The sequence below is a fragment of the Saccopteryx bilineata genome, chromosome 5 (genome assembly GCF_036850765.1).
Source record: "Saccopteryx bilineata isolate mSacBil1 chromosome 5, mSacBil1_pri_phased_curated, whole genome shotgun sequence".
Lineage (NCBI taxonomy): Eukaryota > Metazoa > Chordata > Mammalia > Chiroptera > Emballonuridae > Saccopteryx > Saccopteryx bilineata.
Genome location: NC_089494.1, coordinates 197,192,957 through 197,216,081, shown reverse-complemented (window position 1 = coordinate 197,216,081; position 23,125 = coordinate 197,192,957). Strand labels below are relative to the sequence as shown.

Here is a 23,125-nt window from a genome sequence, read left to right as displayed (position 1 = left end):
ATTTATCCTTACTAAGAAGAATAAAAACAGGATTCTAGAGGTCCTTGCCTATGGTTGAAGAAGCTGATACTCTGAAGTGAAGAAAGTCCTGTAATGGTTGTAACCTACTGAGTTAGACTGTGAGGAGTTCTTGATCCTGTTCTTAAGCACTTTACAAATATCTCCCTGCATAGTTGCCTAATCCTATAGAAAATAAGTTGCCACAGTACAGTGTAGTACTACAGTTGTTGGCCTACAGTTGTAGGCCACTGTCAGACTACAGCTAAAAGACAAAGGAAACAAACATCTTCACCTGTTAATAACTAAATTAAAGTTGTAAAGATATATTGCATATTGTTCTGTAAGACATTTTTGTTTTTTTGTTTCTGTTTGCTTTTACTTTGGAAAAACATGAAACTCTGGTTAATTTGGAGCAAAATTACCAAATATGGTTAATTTCATAACAGGGAAATAGCTATCAAATTTATCTCCTCCATGCCATATGGCTTTTAGATGATTTTTAAGCAGAAGGCTATCATGAGGACAATATAATTAAATGTAGCATATGGGCAGAATAAACAATCTTAAGAGACAGAAATTACAAAGTAAAGAAAGCTTTTCCTACTCAAGTTGGCAACTTAATTTTCTTTCCTTGATTTTACAGCCTCTCACTAGCAGAGGTTTAAAAATAATAACTCACATTTTTATGGTTCACACACTTCATGAGGACCAGTTCCCGGTAAGCTCTCTTGGCATGCGTTTGGTTCTGAAAGGGTCTGCTGAGCTTCTTAATGGCCACATTTCTGTCAAGGACGGCATCATATGCAGCACTGCAGAGATTGAAGAGTAATCCAGAATTAATAACAAAAGAGTTCCTAGAATTCTTGCCTATAGAAATAAGAATATGAGTTAAAAACAAACAAAAAAAGCACCTATTTTAGAATCCAACTCAGATACCTTCTCCTCAGGTCACAGGTAAACAAAGCTGTGAATAAAGATATGAATGACTGATATAAAAACATTCTACTTGTGAGGAAAGAAAGAAAAAGAGAGAGAGAGAGAGAAAGGAAGGAAGGAGGGAAGGGAGGGAGGGAGGGAGGGAGGGAGGGAGGGAGGGAGGGAGAGAGAGAGAGAGAGAAAGAAAGAAAGAAAGAAAGAAAGAAAGAAAGAAAGAAAGAAAGAAAGAAAGAAAGAAAGAAAGAAAGAAAAGAAAGAAAAGAGGCCCTGTCTTGCTGGATGGTTCAGTGATAGAGCATCAGCCTGGTGTGTGGAAGTCCCAGGTTTGATTCCCAGACAGGGCACACAGGAGAAGTGTCCATCTGCTTCTCCACCCTTCCCCCTCTCCATTCTCTCTCTTTCTCTCTCTTTGCCTCCCACAGCCAAAGCTCCATTGGAGAAAAGTTGGCCCGGGTGCTGAGGATGGCTCTGTGGCCTCTGCCTCAGGCACTAGAATGGCTCTGGTTGCAAAGAAGCAACACTCCAGATGGGCAGAGTATTACCCCCTACTGGGCATGCTGGGTGGATCCCGGTAGGGCGCATGCAGGAGTCTGTCTCTTTGCCTCCCCACTTCTCACTTCAGAAAAATACACACACACACACACACACACAAAAGGAAAGAAAGGAAAAAATCTTGGCAAGAATACAACATATAATTGCATTAGTGAGCAAGGACAAGGAAGAAAGAAAAGTGCTCAGCTTTCATACTAGCTATGTGTCTATACAAGTTTCATCTCATGGAGCTTGAATTTCTCATTTAGTAATATGTGATAGCTAGGTTTTCTCTGGCTCCATCATTCTCTGGTTATTTTTTAAAACCTTTTAAATTTATTGATATTCAGAAAAAAAGAAGGGACAAGAACAAAGAAACATTGGCTTATTGTTCTTATTCATGCCATCATTGGTTGATTTTTGTATGTGTCCAGACTGGGGATCAAACCTGCAACCTTGGCCTGTCAGGATGGTCCTCTGAGCTACCTGCCCAGGGCGTACTTTGGTTATTTTAAGTGGACATTTATTCTTTCCCTATGCAAGAGTACCAGTTGTTAGGGTGTGATGTTAATTGCCATTAAAGCACAAGTTCACTTGTTAACGATAACAAAGTTCTAAATAGGGAATGCAATCAGAGTGGATTTCAGAAGTATAAATATGTTTAAATATAAACATGGAAATGAATGTCATTTACATTTGAAGCTTTCAAACTATGTGAGAATGATAATTTACCATGCTTTGAAAAAGCAATCCATACATGGTACTGTTCCTCCCATACTCACAATACATGGGTCTGGGATCAGATGAGGAAGTGAGTCTCTTCTTGCTATTATACCTAACGACTTACTCAGAAAATCTTTCTTTCCCATCCCTGCAGCTCTGAGTTGTGTTGAATTGTCTGAGTTGCCAGGAAGGGTTGTTTTAGTTTCCAGGAATGACACAGAAACTAATGTCTCCTACAATCAATCTATCGAATTGGAAGAGACAATAACCATTTAGGGTTAATGCCACTAAACTAAAAAATGAACAAGGATACTGTAGTAATGACACATTCACAAGATAAGGTTGGACAAAGAGATTCTCTGATCCATGCCTCCATTTAATATTATCCTTCTCCAAAACATCTCCATCAAAAGTCTAACCTGTCTCTGCTTGAGCATCTCCAAAATCATAAACCCCTTAAACATTAAGGCAGCTCCTTTGTTGTTGGACAGCTTTGAGAGTTAGAATCATCATCATTTTAATAAGCAGACTTCTCTGTCTGTCGAATGTATAGATTATTGTCAGCCTTGCCTTCCAAGGCAACTCAAAATAAACTATTTCCTTTTCATTATGATAGACCCATAATGTTTGAAATCCATGAAAAGACTGAGCACAATGCCTTGCCTATAAGCACTCAATAACACTTATCTTTTCTTATTTTCCCCCAAGCCTTTTCTTTCTTAAATTAAATATCACCAGCATCCCACTACCATTTGTCAGAATGTGATTTCAAGACCGATCACCAAGTGGTCAGTTTCCTCTGAAAAGGTGAACACTGCACTCAATAAACATTGTTACTCGGGCATGCAGTGTCAGCAAAGATTAGGGTAAAGGCTATCAACTCCCTCATGCATTCACTCGCCCATTCATTCTGTTGTCACAGTTAAACAGATAGTCTATCTTGGATTATTGATAACTACACATCATGCACTATTGACTCACAATGAGCATATGCGAAATAAAAATGCTGTTTCTAAAATATCTGCACTGCTATTAAATTCCGTATGCCAGCACTGCTGCTTCTGTTCTTATTTGTTCTTGTTAATTTACCAATGGCAGCACAGACAAAGGAGTCAGATGGACCTACATCTTACAGGTAGCACACAAGCACCACAGTGAATTTGGAAATATGAAAATGATAATTTCTAAAGTTAAGAAAATATACCATCAGTAAAATGATCAGAACAGTTGTCTTAAAGAGAAAAAAACCAAGTTGAAATCATTAAAATACCTAAAACAACTTAGTTGAAATCATTAAAATACCTAAAGAAAGAATGGCAACCAGTCATAAAAGTGTATAACAAAGAGTTAGAAAGGCAAATTCTGATGTTGCCTGGCAAAATAAGAAAGTGGTCCAGGGGTCCAGTCAGCCAGCAGACGTTTAAATCCCTGTTGGGGTTGTTAGAGGCTGCAGCCAGTTAGCATTCTGATCAGGGTCTGCTCAGGCTGATTTTATCCTCTGCAGTCAGCATTCTGCAATAATCAGGCTTTTTCAGAATGTTGCATGTAAGAATATTGCCCATATTTGGTCAGTTTGACTGTTACATTTCTCATAACTTAATAAATTGGCATCTGGTGTTATATGTGAGTCTTCAGTGAAGCGTGTCAATGGCAGTTCGAGCTCCTGAGAGACTGAGCAGATCCTGCAATAATGGGCAGGCCCTACACTTCTTGTTGGGTAACTTCTTGTGGGAAAACATATCCTTTCTGGCTCTCTTGGCAGGTACGACACTAGCCAGTTTCTCCTAGAAGTGTGGTGGCATTCTCCCTCTTTCTGTTACCTCTTCTTTAAAGGAAGTTTAGGTATGAAACTTAGCACTGCTGCTTACCTGATGTGAAGCTATGGGCAACCCACCTGCACTTTCTGACATCAGTTTCCCCATGTTTATAATGTAAATAATAACAATTTAATCTATTCATAGTGCCTCAACTGGAATGAGCATTTGATAAATAATGATTATTGCTACTTTAAAAAATCAATGTCCTGGCCCCGTCTGGTTGGCTTGACAAAAAAGCGTCAGCCTGGAGTGTGGAAGTCCCGGGTTTGATTCCCAGCCAGGGCACACAGGAGAAGCGCCCATCTGCTTCTCACCTTTCCCCCTCTTCTTTCTCTGGATCTCTTTCTTCCCTTCCCGCAGCCAATGCTCCATGGGAGCAAAACTGACCCGGGCACTGAGGATGGCTCCATGGCCTCTGCCTCAGGTGCTAGAATGGCTCTGGATGCAGCAGAGCAATGCCCCAGATGGGCAGAGCATCGCCCCCTGGTGGGCATGCCGGGTGGATCATGGCCGGGCACATGTAGGAGTCTGTCTGCCTCCCTCCACTTCTCACTTTGGAAAAATAAAAAAATTAATTAATTTTTAAAAAACAATGTTCTTGCTGGAGTCATTGTGTAAGGCAGGGAGAGATAAAGTGCATATTCTTACAGTATATGTTTTAATTGGAAATGTATCTATGAATCAGCATGTGTACTAATCACACATCTATTTAATTATATAACTATCTTGACCACATTTCACAAGTTTGCCTCATGATATGAAATTTGAGACAAAAGCCTTATAAAAATCTAGATATACTATAGTCACACAGTTCTATTACTACTTTAATAATCTATCCAATGTGATTTGTTTTTAAAGAATTCCCTATTCCTAGTAATCACTGCATCCTTTTTTAATGCTTCATCTGGTATTGTTTCCAACCAATACTACAACCAACGTCAAGTTCCACACGTGTCTCTTATTATTTCTTTCTTCTCTCTGAAAAAATAAGAATGTTTTCCTGTCTATAGTTGTGTAGAATGCTGTAGTCTGGCTCATTTAACTATCATTTGATCCCCTTTATCATGGCTTCCTTTGTGGTAGGCAATTAGACAGACACAAGCAGAACAAGAACTACAGGCCAGGCACAGAAACTCACCAGGGTGGAACAGCTTAGGTGCCTAGCAATGGGCAACAAAACTGGGAAAACAAGGATCTCACCTCCAAGGTAACCTTTCTCCACTAGCATATTGCTGGTCATGTGGTTCAGACCCCTGCTTTCATATCACAGGTCATGCAGTTCAGACCCTTCCCTGACCTTTCCTTTCCTGGCATGTTGCTATTCATGTGGTTTCCACCCACTTAGCAGGAGAGTGAACAAGAGGGACAGAGAATAACCCTTAAGCATTAGGTCTCCAGGACAGTGAGGTTCTGATCTACATCAAATACTGTTAGGCTTCAGTTTTCTTTTAGCTCCAGAAAAGTAGCAAAACCAGACAACCGATCCTAGGGCTGGTCTCATGACCAGATGCACTGACCAATAACTCCTGCTCTGGAACAAACCAATTAGTAGAAACCATGACCTTATAGGGACACCCCTGGAAAGCTGACGAATATTCTATTGAGATCCTCTGGTGGGACTTCTTCTAAGATCTCCACCCTTAAAAGTCTTTAGGATGAAGTGCTCTCCCTCCCAGGAGCACGCAGGTGCCTTCCTCTTCTTCTTCCCCCAGGCACCTTTTCCTCGCCTCTCTCTTTCTCCTAAGCTCTACGGGACCCTGCAGACTTTCAACCAGGGGAGCAGTGGGCAGTGGCAGTCTCAGGCTAACCCCCTAAACCTGTCTCCAAGGCCCCCTTTTCCTTACCCACTCAGTCCCTTCTGTATATACCTGACCGACAAACCCTTACTTTACATGCTGCATTTTGTCTCTTGAATGAACTATTTTCTTTCAGAAGACAGGAATAGAAAGAAGTGTTGTTATTTTGCCAGTAACATGGAAGAGACTTAAGAGTAAATACATAATTCCCAGATGCTTTTACGCTCTAGATTACAATAAGGCCCTGCCATGCAGATGCAAGTAGGAGAGATTTGTAGGACCAATGTGCAGGTGGTGGTCATCTTCTAACACTGCTTGGTTGGCAAGCAAGTTCTCCTGGCGGTGTGCGATATGCCTCTAAGGCAACAATTCACATCATGGTCCAGATTCCTGGGTAAGAGGAGCTGCAGCCCAGGCTGCAGGGGACTCCAGGTCCCAGAGTGCAGTCACCAGCATGATGGAGTAATGACAGCAGCAGTGACAAGAGCACAGTTCCAGCTCTGTGATTCCGGAATCCAGTTATAGTCATGTGTTCTGGAAGCTTAATGCTTTGGGATACTCTCAGAGGCGGAAATATTGAATATATATATTCAATATTCAGACATTCAGCTCCCAAATGTTTCAGAGTCATTCTGAAAAGCCCAGACTAGAGCTCACCCATCTCAGCCTTCCAATGATGCTGCAAGCACGCAATGTACTGTATTAAATCTCGGCCTATGTAAAATGTCACTGTCTCCTGCCATGAACACTGGCCGACACGACACTCCTTCCCATTTTCTGTAATTCCTGAGTTAACGTGGCAGCAGCTCAGCAAATACATCTGCAAGTTGGCATCATCAGTGCTGTGCAGTGAGACATTACCATACAGTAATTTTGTTGCTCTTGAGTCATCTTTTTTTAGTCTTAGTCCATAGAATCTTACTTTTTTCTTTCAGTAGTTTCTTATTGTTTTCTTTTCATGCAAGAAAAAAAAAGGTTTTTCCAACAACTTTTTAACAATGTAGCTGAAAATATTCCAGCAGCTTTTTGGCCTATAGCACCAAATGAGCTTCCCTTCTCCCAGGTTTATTTATAAAAGTAAGATACAGCCTTCTGTTGGTATGCACTTAGTCCTGGTATATGATACTATAAGCTGTTTATCTTTTCAAATATATTTATATAAATACACACACACACACAAATACACATCATACACTTATCCTTGCAGAGAATCTTATTCTCAATGTATTTATCAGTTGTTTTTTTCTTCTGGCAACAGCAAACAACGTTTTGTACAAATATTTTTCTTCCTAAATCATAATTATTTATTCAATAGTTTTTTTCCTCTGATCTTTCACATTTAAAATGTTCTTGATCATATTAACATGTTTGTAAGAAAAAAAAATCTATGCATCATGAGCAGAACTTTATATCTTAAAAAAATAATCAAAACACAAAAAATGTATCATTGGAGAATCTGAAACATCATATGCCATAGTCCAGCCAGCCAAATGCTGTCCTGGATGCACCCTGTAGCCGTTCTTGTTCTTTGCCTACATTTCCACATTTTCACTTTGACCTTTTCCCAAGGCCTAGATCTTAATTGAAAGCTATGAAAAAAAAAAACCCTGCACCCAGGACCCTCAAATATCTCCTTTTGACGTCCAAACATTACAGTCCCTAGAGACACTGTTGGGATACTGATGCCACCATTGACAACCATGTTGGTGAACCTGCCAAACTCACATTGGCCTTGGGCTTTGAGGATAGTTTCTCCTGCTGGGAATGTTCTTTCCACATCCTCACTTGCCTGGCTCCATCTTCTGACTCAGGTTTCAGCCCAAATATCCTTCTCAGTAGAGACCCTCCCTATTCACCCCATCAAAACTCAAAAATTGATTTTTTTTTCACTGATTACTTTTATTTCTGAATAGCTTGGCTATATCAGTTTGGTTAGGGATGCTTTTGATTACAAGTAATAGAACTCTGACTAATAGTGACAAGTAATAAAGAAAATCTAGAAGTAGACATATTCAGGTTTCAGAGAAACACTGTAACTTTTATGGGCACTTGGGACTTTTGGCTTCTGATTTACTGCAAATTTGTTCTTACCATATTGAAAAACAAAAACCAATAATGGAAATACATTAAGTGCATCAGAGAGAAGTGCAGGTGCTGTGAGTCATTGCTAAAATGTCCCTTCAGGAATAAAGGCCTTATTAACCCAGAGGCTGGGAGTGCTGTGGGCAGATTCCCCGTCAGCTCTTATCCCCCTTTTGGTACATCCTTTATTGTCTTCATGAGCAGCCTTCACTCAGTGACTGTTGAATATGTAATTATAAAAGCCTGGCCACCTCACCCAACTCAGGAAGGCTGGTCAGTCTCCTTCCATTTTCTGAATTCCCAAGAGGATCAGCTAAGGCTTCTACTGAGATTACATTGTAGCTAAACTTCTGTCTCTGCTTTCCTTCCATTCTTTTTCACAGGAGTTAAGCCCAAGAACACTCCTTAATAAATCTCCCACATGCAATCACCATCGCAAAAGGTATTTTCTAGAAAATACAACATTTGACAAGCAGTAACTCATAATCAAATACAGCAATAAACCATGGAGTTTACCTGGATCTTTCTCTAAGCAAAAGACAGGGTCCATTTGTGGATGAAGGTTGCAAAACTAGAGCTCAACATTAAGAAAAGTCTTTTTATCTATGGACAAACTAACCTAAATGATCAAATCCAGTGACATAGATTCTGAATAAAATCATTTTGCGCTTGATGGACAACATAGTTGAAGCAGGGCAGAATGTGGGGCTCAGAAGCCAAGCTCTCAAAAAAAAAAAAAAAAAAAAAAAAAGAACCAGCAGCTCTTTCAAACACAAGAAATTGAACTAACACTTTTTAGCTCTTCAGCAAATTAGTGACAGAGTAGATCACACAAAGACTAACCAGCTTGATGAAGAATATGGAACCATACTAAAACTCATTACCATAGAAACTAGAGCAAAATACAACATTAATATCCAGATATCAGGTGTATTACTAGTAGCAAGCTATCACAGAGAAAAATTTAACAAAACAGTCCCATTTACAGTTGCATAAAAAATACCCAGGAACAAATTTAATCAAATAGATGAAAGACCTATCCTCTGAAAATTATAAGTTATCAGTGAAACAAACTGAAGAAGATACAAATAAGTGAAATTGGATAGGAAAAATTAACATCATTAAAATGCTCATACTACCCAAAGCAATCTACAGATTCAATGGAATCTTATCAAAATACCAATGGCATTTTTAACAGGACTAAAACAAATTCTAAAAATTTACATGGAACCACAAATAAACCTGAAAAACCACAGCAATCTTAAGAAAGAACAAAGTTGAATGTATTACAATATTTGAAATTAGACTATACTACAGGTCTATAGTACTCAAATAGCATGGCACTGGTATAAAAACAGACATATATATCAATGGAACAGAATAGAGAGCCCAGAAATAAATACATGCTTATATGGGCAATTAATCTTGTCCTGCAAAGGGAACAAAAATATACAATGGGGTAAAGACAGTTTCATTAATAAATGATGTTGGCAAAACTGGACACATATCTGCAAAAAAAATAAAATAAAACTAGACCATTTATTATTCCACATACAAAAATAAAGTCAAAATGGATTAAAATATTAAACATAAGAACTAAAACGATAAAACTCCTATAAGAATACATAGGCAGTAAACTTTCATACATGACTGTTAGTAATATTTTTCTTGGATATATTACTTAAGCAAGGGAAACCTAAGAAAAAATAAAGTAATGGAAATATATCAAACTAAAAAGATTTTGTACATCAAAAGAAGCCATCAATAAACTAAAAAACAACCTACTGAATGGGAGAAGATATTTCACCATTAGTATATCTGATAATGGGTTACTGTACAAAATACATAAGGAACTCATACAACTTAACACCAAAAAAATAATCTTTTAAAAACATTTTTAATTAATTTTAATGGGGTGACATGATTAATTAGGGTACATTGATTCAGAGAAAACATCTCCAGATTATTTTGACATTTGATTATGTTTTATACCCATCACCCAAAGTCAAATTGTCTTCTGTCACCTTCTATTTGTTTTTCTTTGTAACCCTCCGCTCCCCGTGGTAACCACCACACTCTTATCCATGTCCCTGAGTCTCATTTTTGTGTCCCACTTATGTATGGATTCATATAGTTCTTAGTTTTTTCTGATTTACTTATTTCACTCAGTATAATGTTATCAAGGTCCATTCATGTTGTTGGTAAATAATCCTATGTCATCACTTTTATGGCTGAGTATTATTCCATAGTATATATGTACCACATTTTCTTTATCCAATCATCTATTGAAGGGCTTTTTGATTGTTTCTATGTCTTGGCCACTGTGAACAATGCTTTGATGAACATGGGGCTGCATGTGTCTTTATATACCAGTAAAAACAAACAATCTAGTTAAAAATTGTGTAAAGGACCTGAATAGACACTTCTCTAAAGATGACATACAGATGGACAATAGACATATGAAAAAAAAAGCCAACATCCCTAATCATCAGGGAAATGCTAATTAAAACCACTATGAGACACCACCTCACACCTGTCAGAATGACTATCATCAATAAATTAACAACCAGTATTGGCGAGGATGTGGAGATAAGTCCCACCTTGTGCACTGTTGGTGGGGCTGTAAACTGGTGCAGCCACAATGGAAAACAGTATGGAGGTTACTCAAAAAATTACAAATAGAACTATCATACAACTCATATTTATTCAAAGAAATCCAAAATACTAATTTGAAAAGATATATGCATCCCTATGGTTATTGAAGCATTATTTACTATATCTAAGATATGAAAGCAACCTAAATATATATTGATAGATAATTAGATAAAGAGTAAGTGATACATATACACAATGCACAATTATTTACTATATCTAAGATATGAAAGCAACCTAAATATGCATTGATAGATAATTAGATAAAGAGTAAGTGATACATATACACAATGCAATATTACTCAGCCATAAAATAAGAACAAAACCTTGCTATTTGTGACCTGGATAGATCTAGAGGGTATTATGCTAAGTGAAATAAATCAGACAGAAAAAGACAAATATCATATAATTTCACTTATATATGGAATCTAAACATCAATGTAAACAAACATACAAAATGGAAACAAATTCATAGCTACAGAGAACAAACTGATGGTCATTAGATAAAAGGAGGTTTGGGTGAAAAAAGTGAAAGGATTAAGAAGTATAAACTGGCAAATATAAAATAATCATGGGGATATAAAATACAGCATAGTGAATATGGTCAATAATATTATGATAACTATGTATTGTGTCAAGTGGGTACTAGACATCTTGGTGATCAGTTTATACATTATATTAATATCTAACAATACACCTGCAACTAATATAATATTTTATATCAACTGTGATTGAAAAATAAAAGTAATGTATACAAAGAGAAGGAAGGAAGGGAGGGAGGGAGGGAGGGAGGGAGGAAGGGAGGGAGAAAAAGAAATTAAAATGAATATAAAGAAGATAGCTACCATAAGCACAAAGCATATTCTTAGAAATCAAAATGATAGCATTGGAGGAAAAAACTGAAAACTCCCCAAGAGGAATTGCTTCACCTCAGGGAAATACGGTGACAGGGTGGATTTAGGTGCTGTCCAGTGGTGGGATTCAGCCAGATTACACCAGTTTGGCAGAACCTATACCTAATTTTTTGTTGAGTTTGGTGAACCGGTTGTTAACATGGCACTTGTAATCAGGGTTTTCTCTAAGGTGGGTGCCTGGGCAGCCGCTCGATGTGGAAATTACAAATTTACATTCCTTACTCTTTTTTAACATTCATCTGCACAACAGCATATTCTAAGCACCCGTAGTAATGTTCATTCTGTCCATAGGTGAAAAAAATTGACAGAACTATGCTTGTCATATTTATTTATTCACTTTATAAAACCCATTACATCTTTGACGAAATTCTACATGTTGATTCCTTTGTGTTTGTTACTGCAATAAACAAACATATAATATAAAAAGTCCCAAAAACCAGGGGGATGACAAGCTGTCACTGGAGATATTTTAAGTAACAGTTTTATTGTTTTTTGTCAGGTATTATTTAACATATTTTCATTAATATTTTAAAACCCTTTCTTATAACATAATCTAGTTTTGTGTACCTCTTTTATTGTTCTTATTTAAGTATTAAACACATGAAATAATAAGCTACCTTTTGGTATATCACTTTTTTATATATACTTAAAACAGTCATTAGGGCAGAGAGCTGGTGATTAAATTATTTGCTACCTCTCTTGCTCCTTTTTTCTCTTTGTGACAATTTGTCTCCTGTCCACTTTGCTGCTCTGAATGATCATTCAGTACGATTTAGCCCATGTTATAACCTACAAAATCCACAAAGCTTCCAGGCTGCCATTTGATGAGGCAAGTTGGAAACTTGAGAAACTACTTTATGTCTTGATATAAAACAGAGGTTTTATATAGGTTGTGAGAGTACAGAGGTTGTTTAGCCTACTATAAAGAGTACATGGAGCATATTGAAGGTAGTCAGAACACTCTTGCTATGTTTTGCCGTTTATTATTTGCCACTTATTCAGTGCCATAAATCTATAATTATTTAATTTTTGGTGTTTATTAAAGTTTGTTACCTTTGCAATAAAATATTTTTGACAAAATTAAACTGCATATTTAATTAAAATTCTGTATACTTTTCATGTATATATTTTTATGTTTTATGAATTCTATTATTTTTATATTTTCTTAAGGACAACACAATAAAAACAAAAAAATAAGTATCTTAAAATACAATCAGTATCTATATAAAATTAATAGTTACTGTAAGAAGACTGGGCCCAAGGACAATGATTTAATACATGCATCCGCAAAAGATGCATTTACAGATCACTCTGGAACCATGAAGTTTATTTAGATCAAATGGCTATTCTTGTAGATTAATTCTGCTTATTTTCAATTCCAAGTTTTTGTGGGGTATTTTTTTTGGATATGTACAAAATGGTAAGTAACAGTTGCTAATGTGCTGCCTTTAAAAGCAGAAAAAAATTATAAGCTTTTAAATTATGCCTGCTTTATATCATTTTATCAAATGCTTCATATATAACATTAGTACTTTTCAATAATACTTGATTTTCTATCCAATTCAATGACTCAAAGAAAACTTAGGGAAATTCACTTTATCAAAAGTGAGACATCTGACAATAGGGTGAAATTATTAAAACTTTTAAAAAAATATCAACATTAAAGATATTAATTTTTTAGTGGTAACGCAAATATAAATGTTTTGCAGAATATCATCAGGCTAAGGACAATGTTCTTACCAACTTAAGAAATCTATAAAATAGAAATGGACTTTGAATTGGTTGTGATGTAAATATAACTTACATTGATCTAAACAAATTGCAATATTCTACAAATCAAAATGGAATTTGTAAGTACTGAGATTTGTAAACATTTTTCATACATTCATAATTAGAATGACTTGATTACAACATTTTGAAGACAAATCTGATATTGAAACAAACAAACAAAAAGATGCTTAGTACTTGAGGGTATTATGTTCAGTGAAATAAGTCAGTCAGATAAAGACTTCTATGTGGGATGTAAAAAAGAAAATAAGCAGACTCACAGATAAAGAGAACAGACTGATAGTTGCCAGGGACTGGGTTAAAGAGGTGAAGCAATTAAAAAGTACAAATTGCACCTGAACAGGTAATGGCGCAGTGAATAGAGCATCAGCCTGGGACACTGAGAATCCAGGTTTCAAACCCCGAGGTCACCTGCTTGAGCATGGGATCCTAGACACGATCCCATGGTTGCTAGCTTGAAAACCAGGGTCGCTGGCTTGAGTTCAAGGTTGCTGACTTGAGCAAGAGGGCACTGGATCGGCTGGAGCCCCGCAGTCAAGGCACATATGAGAAAGCAATCAATGAACAACTAAGGTGATGCATTGAAGAATCGATACTTCTAATCTCTCTCCCTTCCTGTCTGTCCTTGTCTGTCTATCTCTCTCTCTTGTTAAAAAATTAACAAAACAAAACAAAAAAATTTTTTTTAAATAAAGATGCTTCAGCAAAGTAATCAACATTGTCTTAACATCTTTTATAATTCTTATTGAAGAATAACTTCTTGTAAACAAATCCTAATTTTTAGATTATTTTTTGCACAGAATCACTTGGAAATCTTTAATTATAGTATTCAGCAAATGGAGCACACCAGTATTTTAACTCTTGAGACTTCTATGGAATAGCTACTATTATAAATAAAACTTGCAAATAAAAGCACACTAAAATGTGCTGAGAGAGAAACTGAAGCAAGAGAAGAACTAAACAAATCAAATCAAATAGTGAGTTCGCAAAGGACAAGATTTAATATTTAATTTCCATAAATATGCCTTGTAATGTAATTTGTGAGAATAATCTTGAATAGAATTTCTAATTTTAGAATATATTTATATCCTCTATGGGATTTGATAGAGTTTCTAATTTCAGAATATTTATATTCTGTACAGCATCAGAATATGATTATAAAGGTCTATAATTGTTCAACATCTAAAATTGGCAAACCATTAAAAAAAGCATAAACATAGGCAACCTATTTGACAAGTTCTGTATTACAATATTATTTATTGATTAAGGAATTTTAAATGTAAAGGGGGACAGTTTTTGTGAAAAAAAAAACTGGTCCAAAACATTTATATGTTATAACATAAAAATAAATTATAATTGACAATATATTAGATTTATCATTGTTCTTAACAGGCATCTAAGCCCTTTTTGGAGACTATTTTTCAAATCAAAATACAGGGTGTCCTCAGGTTATGACACAGTTCTATTCCTATGACAGTGATATAACCTGAATTTTGGTGTAAGTCAAAACATACCCTAGCCTAAGTCATTTACCTATCCTAACACAGTTATAAAATAATAATCTAGAACATAAAAACACAAGTAAGCCACAGAAAAAGGAAAAGGACATAAATATACTGTACTGTACACTGTACTATAATAACAGAAAAAATGACAGAAAACAAGTGTAAAAAATAGAACAAAGCTAATGGCATACCCACCACCCTGCTCTCCTGACCCTCATCTCTGCAACCACCAATCTATTCTCTGTATCTATGAGTTTGATTATTTTTGATTCCACATGTAAAGCATATACAGTACTGTAGTATTTATCTTTTTTTGTTTGACTTCACTGATAAGAACACCCTCAAGGTCCATTCACATAGGAAGATTTCTTTCTTTTTTACGGCTGAATAATATGCCATTGTATATACCACAATTTCATCAATTCAGCTATCAATGAACGCTTAGTTTGCTCCCATATCTTGGCTAATGTGACTATGCTGCCATGAGAGTCTTGTTCACCTTTGTATCAAGACTATAGTGACTGCACTGTCACACTGTCTGGCTTATAGTTGACTCTACATAAGCACTTGTTAAACAAGTAAACCGATTGATGATTGAAATACTCCTAATGGTAGAGCAGAGTAAACTTATGGGTATCAGATTTTTACAAATATGATTCAAATAGTTCTAAAATATTTTAAGTCATATGCTTCACGTTTAAAATCACATAAAATCTATAACTTAATTCCATATATACATGTTTGTTTCAATATAAAATCTCATTTGCCCATCAGCATTTCAGTCTTCACATGAAATCTGAGTTTCCAGAATACTTACCATGTTTGTCATGGGGCTTGAGTACTCTTGGCACACTGTACCTCACCCCTCCCTGCCAGCCTCCACCCTGAAGTACAAAGACTACAGTTTAAAAATGGGCTGTTTTTTTAAAAAAAAATTATTAGCATTTTATATAACAATAATTGTACTGTATTTTTTTCCACCAGTGAATATTTTCTTAATATCAAATCATTTACCAGATTCAATTTAGCAAAAATCAACTAGATTCATCCTCACTATTGATTTTAAGCCAAGGTAAACCCAAAATGGGGAAATTTGATATAATTGTTGGCATTGGTTCAAAAGGAAACTATATGTAAGTCCTTTTTATTTTATTGTTGTGTTATTCAAGTAGTCCTAGGAAGCAAGAGTGCATTTCTTCTATGGACTGCCACTAATTTAGGCTGAAAAAATATTTTAACCTTATAATATAGACATTCTTATTCTTCCTACTATTTAGGTAAAAAAGCAAAGCTTAGTAACAACCAGTATTTATTAGTTTTAAGCAGTTTTCCTCCCACTTCTTTGCTTCTATAGTTCTAATACCTTATATATACCCACTGATCCTCACTAAAACCAAATGAAATAAGTATTATAATCCTTATAATTTTTACTATTCTTGCAAATTTTCCACAAGTTTGAAATTATTTTGAAATAAATGGTAAACCATTCTTGTTATTAAATATAGGACTACACCACACATTTGAAAAGATGTAACTGATATGTGACTGTGACACTATGATATTTCTTAATTTTCCTTCTAAAACTTAATAGAATTCTATACATTTTCTTTATCTCTATTATTAAAGTAAAAACTATATATTTTTGCAAGCCATTACACAAAGATTGCAGTCTTTCTAGTTTTAATCTTACAGTTAGTTCATTCACTGATTTATACATTCAGTCAAAAAATAAATATTTATTTATTTAATACTAATAAATAAATATTAAGTGATAAAAGAAAATCACTTCCAAGATAATAACTACAATTTGGTCCTGGCCAGTTGGCTCAGTGGTAGAGCATCGGCCTGGTATGTGGTTGTTTCAGGTTCAGTTCCCATTCAGGGCATACAGGAGATTTGCACATCTGCTTCTCCACTCCTGCCCCTCTCATTTCTCTCTCTCTCTCTCTCTCTCTCCCTTCCTCACAGCTATGGCTGGATTGGAGCAAACTGGCCCGGGGCGCTGAGGATAGCTTCATGGCCTCCACCTCAGGTGCTAGAATGGCTCTGGTTGGAGCAGAGCAATGCCCCAGATGGGCAGAGCATCGCCCCCTAGTGGGCTTTCCAGGTGGATCCTGGTCAGGCATATTCAGGAGTCCATCTCTCTGCATCCCCTCTTCCTCTCACTGATTAAATAAAAAGATAATAACTATAATTTGCATTCATTTTCTAGACAGATAGTAACTTGCTGTATTTTTATAGAAATTTTGTGAACTAGATAAGGAAACTTAGACACAGAATGGTTAAATAACTCACAAAAGAAATTGTACATGAGTTATCTGGGGGTCAAATTCTCTCCTGTTGAAGCCTTACTTTTTCTGTTTATAAAAGAAACAAAATTAAACTTCTAGAAAATACTAAAAACCAAAAGTATAGATAAATTACAAAAGTGTTTTCGATAAGACTAATTTATGTGAGAAATGTGGTAAAACCAGATAAATGGTTAGTAAATTCTGCAAGTGTTTTTCCCCCCTTATTAGCTTTAAACCTACATGATCAGATAAGGTTTGGTCTATATAGTATTCTTCTCATAGAATTTGTGTCCCTAAAATTGTCTAACCGTGATAGAAAATTGACACTTTGAGATTACACAATGGGATTTCTTTGTGCTGCTATGAAAAAAAGTACCACACCAATCAGAGTATTGATTTTACTCCTAAATGCATACCTACCTTTTGTACTCTTCACTTCTTCCTGTTAGTTGGTGTCATTACCAACCTGTTCACTGACCCCAAATGGATTTCCTGACCAGCTAGTTTTAACAACCCTCCCAATCCTGCTTTTGTGGTTTCGTGTATATTCAGTTTAGGAACACAACGGACCCAACACTCAGAAGCACCAAAATGGAAAAAAAAATTTATGTTCTTGTTGTAAGACTCCCTGAGTTTAGAAAAATGTCAGAATGAAAAAGATTCACTTTAACAGTAAAAATTCTCTTCTTACAAAGGTTCTTTGTCATTAGTAAAAATAAGAGCATCATGTATGAATGTATGTTTGTGTATGTGTTGTTTGTGCACGCACATGTGCATATTCATTTTTATTAATCATCTTATTCTGTGACATCATACTAATTATAATTGAAACCGTTTGACCTCTTCTATTTAGTGTCCTCTGGCATTATAAAAATAAAATAATACTTCTGTCTTTTGGTTAAGCACTATAAGAAAATGGAATTCTATTGCGACATTTCTTTTTAATTTAAACTAATATTTTTTTTGAAAATCAAGTTCATTAAGAGTATGGTATGGTTATATCTTTATTTGCTAAACAAAAATTTACTAATCTTCTACCATATCTTTAATTTTATTTATTGGATATCTTTTTATTTGGATAACATAAAAGACTTTATAGAAGAAGGTTAAACTTAAACTTTAATAGATAATGTCATATGTTACAAAATTAAGCAAAACTTGCTAATAGTCATTGTGATAGATGCAAAAAGTATGTCAAAACGAAAGAAGAAAATAATGATAATGGAAAGGTCTAATTTTAAGGAAATATGTAGGATGGAAAAGAGGAGAATTGCTGGACGCGATAAGATGGAGTGGGATCTAGACGCAGGTGCAGGAATTAGTTTACATGAGATAAAACACTGTGTGCAGCAACACCAGGGAAAGTAGAGTAAACGGGTTCAGCTGCCACTATGCAGGGAGATGTGGTGGTGAAGGGGACCTTGTGGGTGACCATTTCTGTTGGCTTTTGGTTTTGCAGTGAAATGAAAAGCAAGCTTATTATTAGTTGAGAGAAAGAATGGGAGAGAAACTGTGAGAGTTCTGAGGGAAGAGTAAAGGGATAAAATTATCACCTGGAATGACAGAGATGTAAATGGGCTAGGGACCTTGGGCAGTAACAAAGGCCCACTTGATCTTGTTGGTCTTAAATTTAGGCATGAACACTTAGAACAACTAAATGTTTTTCTATCTAAACACGTTCATCTATCTTAGTGCTAAGGAATTAGATTTAACCAGAATTTGAATTCTTCCAGGAAGAAGAGCAGAGATAGTTGAGAGTGTATACAAGGGATAAATTATAATATGAGTCAGAACATCTAAGCTGTGAGAAGAGGACCATGAGTGCTCGGGAACAGAATAATGATGACAGATTGTGGATTGTAGGTCCTTGTGAAGCTGAAAAACTATTGAAAATGAGGTACTAATACCAAATCAGATATACTACTCTTTCTAGAAATAAAAATATCAAGTGAGAGTTAATTTAGCTTCATTTTGATAAACTGGAAACACCTACAAACAAAATCTGATGGGTATTTTTGCTTATTTTGTTTTTATTATCTAGCTAACAGGCATACAGAAAGCCTGAGTCAGGGAAAAACATAGAAAATAATAAACATAAAGAATTATCACTATAAAATATGTCATTGCATTTGAAAATTTAATAAAACTTAAACTGCATGTCAAGGCTAATATATTAGTTTTGAAAAGCATAGTTAAGGAAATACTTAGCTATGGATTTATCTTAGCATCTGTAATAGTCACTGTAATTTTAAAACAAAATACTAATTGCCTCTAGTTTATATCATAACATATAGCTTTATTGCAGTTCCAAGATAGAAAATGAGGAGGAAAAAAAGAGATCCTACAAGTTTATGATCAAATTACTAGCAGGATGTTGTGCTGAAAATGCAAATAGTCAATTGTTTAGGCATAAATCTTGTTTATAGGTCAGTAACTAATGTAAAATGTTAATGTTAAAAAGTGTTCTGCTTGCTACTAAATTTTTCTGTCACATTGTTATGAGATAACGCAAATAACATTTTACATAAATGCTGACACCGATTACCAAAATACCATATTTAAATTATTAAATAAGACTGAAATGTTATCTTGAAAAACAGTCTTATTTAATAAGAGTAATAATATAAATTAAAGTATCAGATTAGAAAAGGATTATCAAATATAAATTCAACAGAATACCAACCTAGAATTTAACTCCACTGGTCACTTCATTTTTCTTCTGCTTCAAGTTACAAGATATTGTTCTAGCCCATAAAGGTCTCAGATAATGAGTTAATAAGTAACTCAAGCGATCCTTCATATTTTAATGAAAGTTGGATACAATTCTGTAATTTTATTGCTGATTCATATTGTTAAAATACTGAATAGTATACAGTGGTACCTTGAGATACGAATTTAATTCATTCTGTAATAGAGCTCATCAGTCAACTCATATATCAAACTGCTGATATTGGACCTGTGTGCCAACGCGCCAACTAGTGGCAGCTTCCTGAATCACGACTCGTATCTCAAAATTTCACTCAGATCTCGAACAAAAATATGAACTGAGTTGTAGCTCGTATCTTAAAAAAGTTTGTACGTTGGTCTGTTTGTATATCAAGATACCACTGTAGTGATTATTTTATAATGACTTTATAGTGTCCAAGTAGAACATATTTTTTAAAACTCAGAAATGGATCTTAAACAAGTATTATTTACTGAAGATTTACAGCTAATATGAATGACCTTTGAAACTATAGATTAACTATGATAATCATCAAAAATGCATTTCAAGATTATAAAGTCAAACTGATTTATTTTGTCATGTTACTTCAACAAACTCTTGCCTCTACTATTTTTGATCTTAATCTTAATTTTGATTCCTTTTACTTACAAATAATATAAGGTGTGAAACAGCAAGTCTTATGCTGTTTACATTTCAGTTTTCTAGGGTTCCCGCTGTGTTTATATGCCAGCTTCCCTTTCATCAACTGCCCCTTATATCAGGTAGAATTGGAGTGGCTACAAACATTTTGGGATCTGACTAAAGGGAAATTAATGTAGTAATATATTTGTTTGGGTTCAATATGTTATTATATACTTCACAGTCATATATTATTTAAGTTACTGCAACTTTTCCTGGTATAGGTATAATTTCTAAGAATATTGCTAACACTGGGTCCACTCACCTGTGCCCAATCTTGTGACAGGAAGTAGCAGGGTCAAAAGTTATATCACAATTAGAATACTGCCCGACACTCAAAGTATTTAAGTATGTAGCTAGTGGGAGCAAGGGTGTGTGTGTGAAATCCTATATGAACCCAAAAGGTAGTCTGTGAACAACTTTTTCAACTAGTACTGCCCACACATAAAAGAAACTAGAAATAGTTTTCCCAAATGTGGCAGTATTAAACATATATATATTATCAGTAATGAATTGTGAACACAAAATATGTGTTCTAAAATAACAATAATAAAAGATGTTTTGATAAACTGTGATAGGAGACTGAATATTATTCTGTTCTCTCTGTAGGTAATGATATTACAAAGTAATTGTCAAAGATTATGCAGTCAAAAATATAGTAAAGTAAGTAGTATTATATCAGTAAATTAATAAAAATATTATTTTTCTAGATTTTGTAATTCTGTGGTATGTGTTATATTTTTCAATTTACAGTTTGTTGGAAATTTTTTCAAGGACTGGACTTATTCTTTTCATTAAGGTATTACTGTTGTAGAGCAGTTTTAGGTTCACAACAAAACTAAGGAAAAGCACAGAGATTTCCCTATACAGGGAGGGGGTCCTCCGGTTACGACAGTCTTGACATATGATGTTTTCAGTTTATGATGCTCACTCCCATGAAAACTTAAAGAAATTGAGACATGAGTGTTCTGACTTACATTAGTGTGGTATGTTTTCTTACACTCGTTTTTTGTCATTCTTTCTGTTACTACAGTGCAGTGTCCAGTGCAGTATATTTGTGTTCTTTTCCTTCTTCTGTGGCTTAGTTGTGTTTCTGTGTTCTAGATTATGATTTTACAACTGTGTCAGGCTAGGTAAGTGACTTAGGCTAGGGTATGTTTTGACTTACACCAAAATTCAGGTTACGTTACTGCTGTAGGAACTGTGTCATAACTCGAGGACCCTCTGTACTCCTTTACCATCCACACCCACAGCCTTCCCCATGTTCAACATCCGCTACTGGGCTGGTACATTTATTACAATTGAGGAACCTAGATTGACACATTATTATCACCCAAACATTGTATTTTCTATTATGGTTCACTGTTGTTGTACATTTTAGAAGTTTGGACAAATGTATCCATCATTATGGTATCATCACAGACTATATTCACTGTCTTAAAAATATTTGTTCCACCTATTTATCCTTATCTTCCCTCATATAATGTTTTTATTTTAAAAAAAATTTTAAAAATAAGTTTATTTATTTTGTATTTATTTTGTGATTTTTTTCTTAAAGAAGGTCCCCCCACTAAAATTTTTTAAACTTAAGGTCCTTAAACTTAAATCCTAGATGTGCCCTGTCCATCACATAAAATTTCACAGGTCCATAACTAAAACAGCCTACAGAATACAACCAATAGCTAGAACAAATTATTTGACCCACAATTTTCCCCTAAGATCATATATTGAAACATTAATGCCCAATGTGATGATATGTGGAGGTGGGGCCTTTGGAAAGTGATTACATCATGAAGCAGAGCCTTCATAAACTGGATGAGATCCCACTCCCTTTCTGTCATGTGAGATATAGCTAGAAAGCACTGTCTATTAACCAGAAATGAAACCCTCACCAGATACCAAATTTACTAGTACCTTGATCTTGAACTTCCCAGTTTTCAAAACTATGAGAAAAAAACTTCTTTTGCTTACAAGCTACCCAATCTATCCTATTTTGTTATAGCAGCCCAAATAGACTAAAACATGTTTTAGTTTTGTGTGTAGACAAACGTTCAAACTTTAAGATACTCTTCCTGTGCGTGATAATATATATATATATATAAATTCAGCACTGTGGCTCTGAGATTCAGTCCTTGCTGACAATGTGTGCATAGTTGAGACTCTAACCCATTCCAACTCTAAACTTAGGACTAACTTAGTCGCCTTCAAGGAGTACGTTTTCTACTGAAAGGCCTGACAGCTTTAAAATAATGTTCCTTTTTAAAATTTTATTTATTTATTTATTTATTTATTTATTTATTTATTTATTTATTTGTGTTTACATAGATTCTAGGGTTACCCCGAATGCATCCCCCCTCCCCCACATTCCCCTCAACATCTCCCTTGCCCCCCTCCTTACAGCACCCTCCCCGCTTCCCTTCAGGTTTATCCCATCCTATCATCCCCTTTTCCCTCTGTCCTCTTTTCCTCTGGTCCCTTTGATCCCTCCTCTGTCTGAATTCCGTTCCTCAGTTCTCATTATTCCTTGGATTCCTCAAATGAGTGAGGTCATATGATATTTTTCTTTCTCTGCCTGGCTTATTTCAAAACTACATAAACTTAGAATGGGAAGAAAATTTAAAAGTTCATTTAACTCAGCATTTCACCAAATAAAGAAATTTTAGGTAAAAATACAACATCCTTAAGAG

General features: G+C 35.2%; 1 protein-coding gene across 6 annotated transcripts in view; it reads right to left on the bottom strand.

The window, feature by feature from the left end:
• The window catches only part of MAPK10 (mitogen-activated protein kinase 10), a 343,572-nt gene that overhangs the window by 82,830 nt on the left and 237,617 nt on the right, over nt 1-23,125 (bottom strand). For all 6 annotated transcript variants that reach the window (XM_066280170.1, XM_066280166.1, XM_066280168.1 and 3 more), the window contains exon 5: nt 680-809. In XM_066280170.1, the coding sequence (XP_066136267.1) occupies nt 680-809 (130 nt within the window). The remainder of the gene's footprint in view (nt 1-679; nt 810-23,125) is intronic.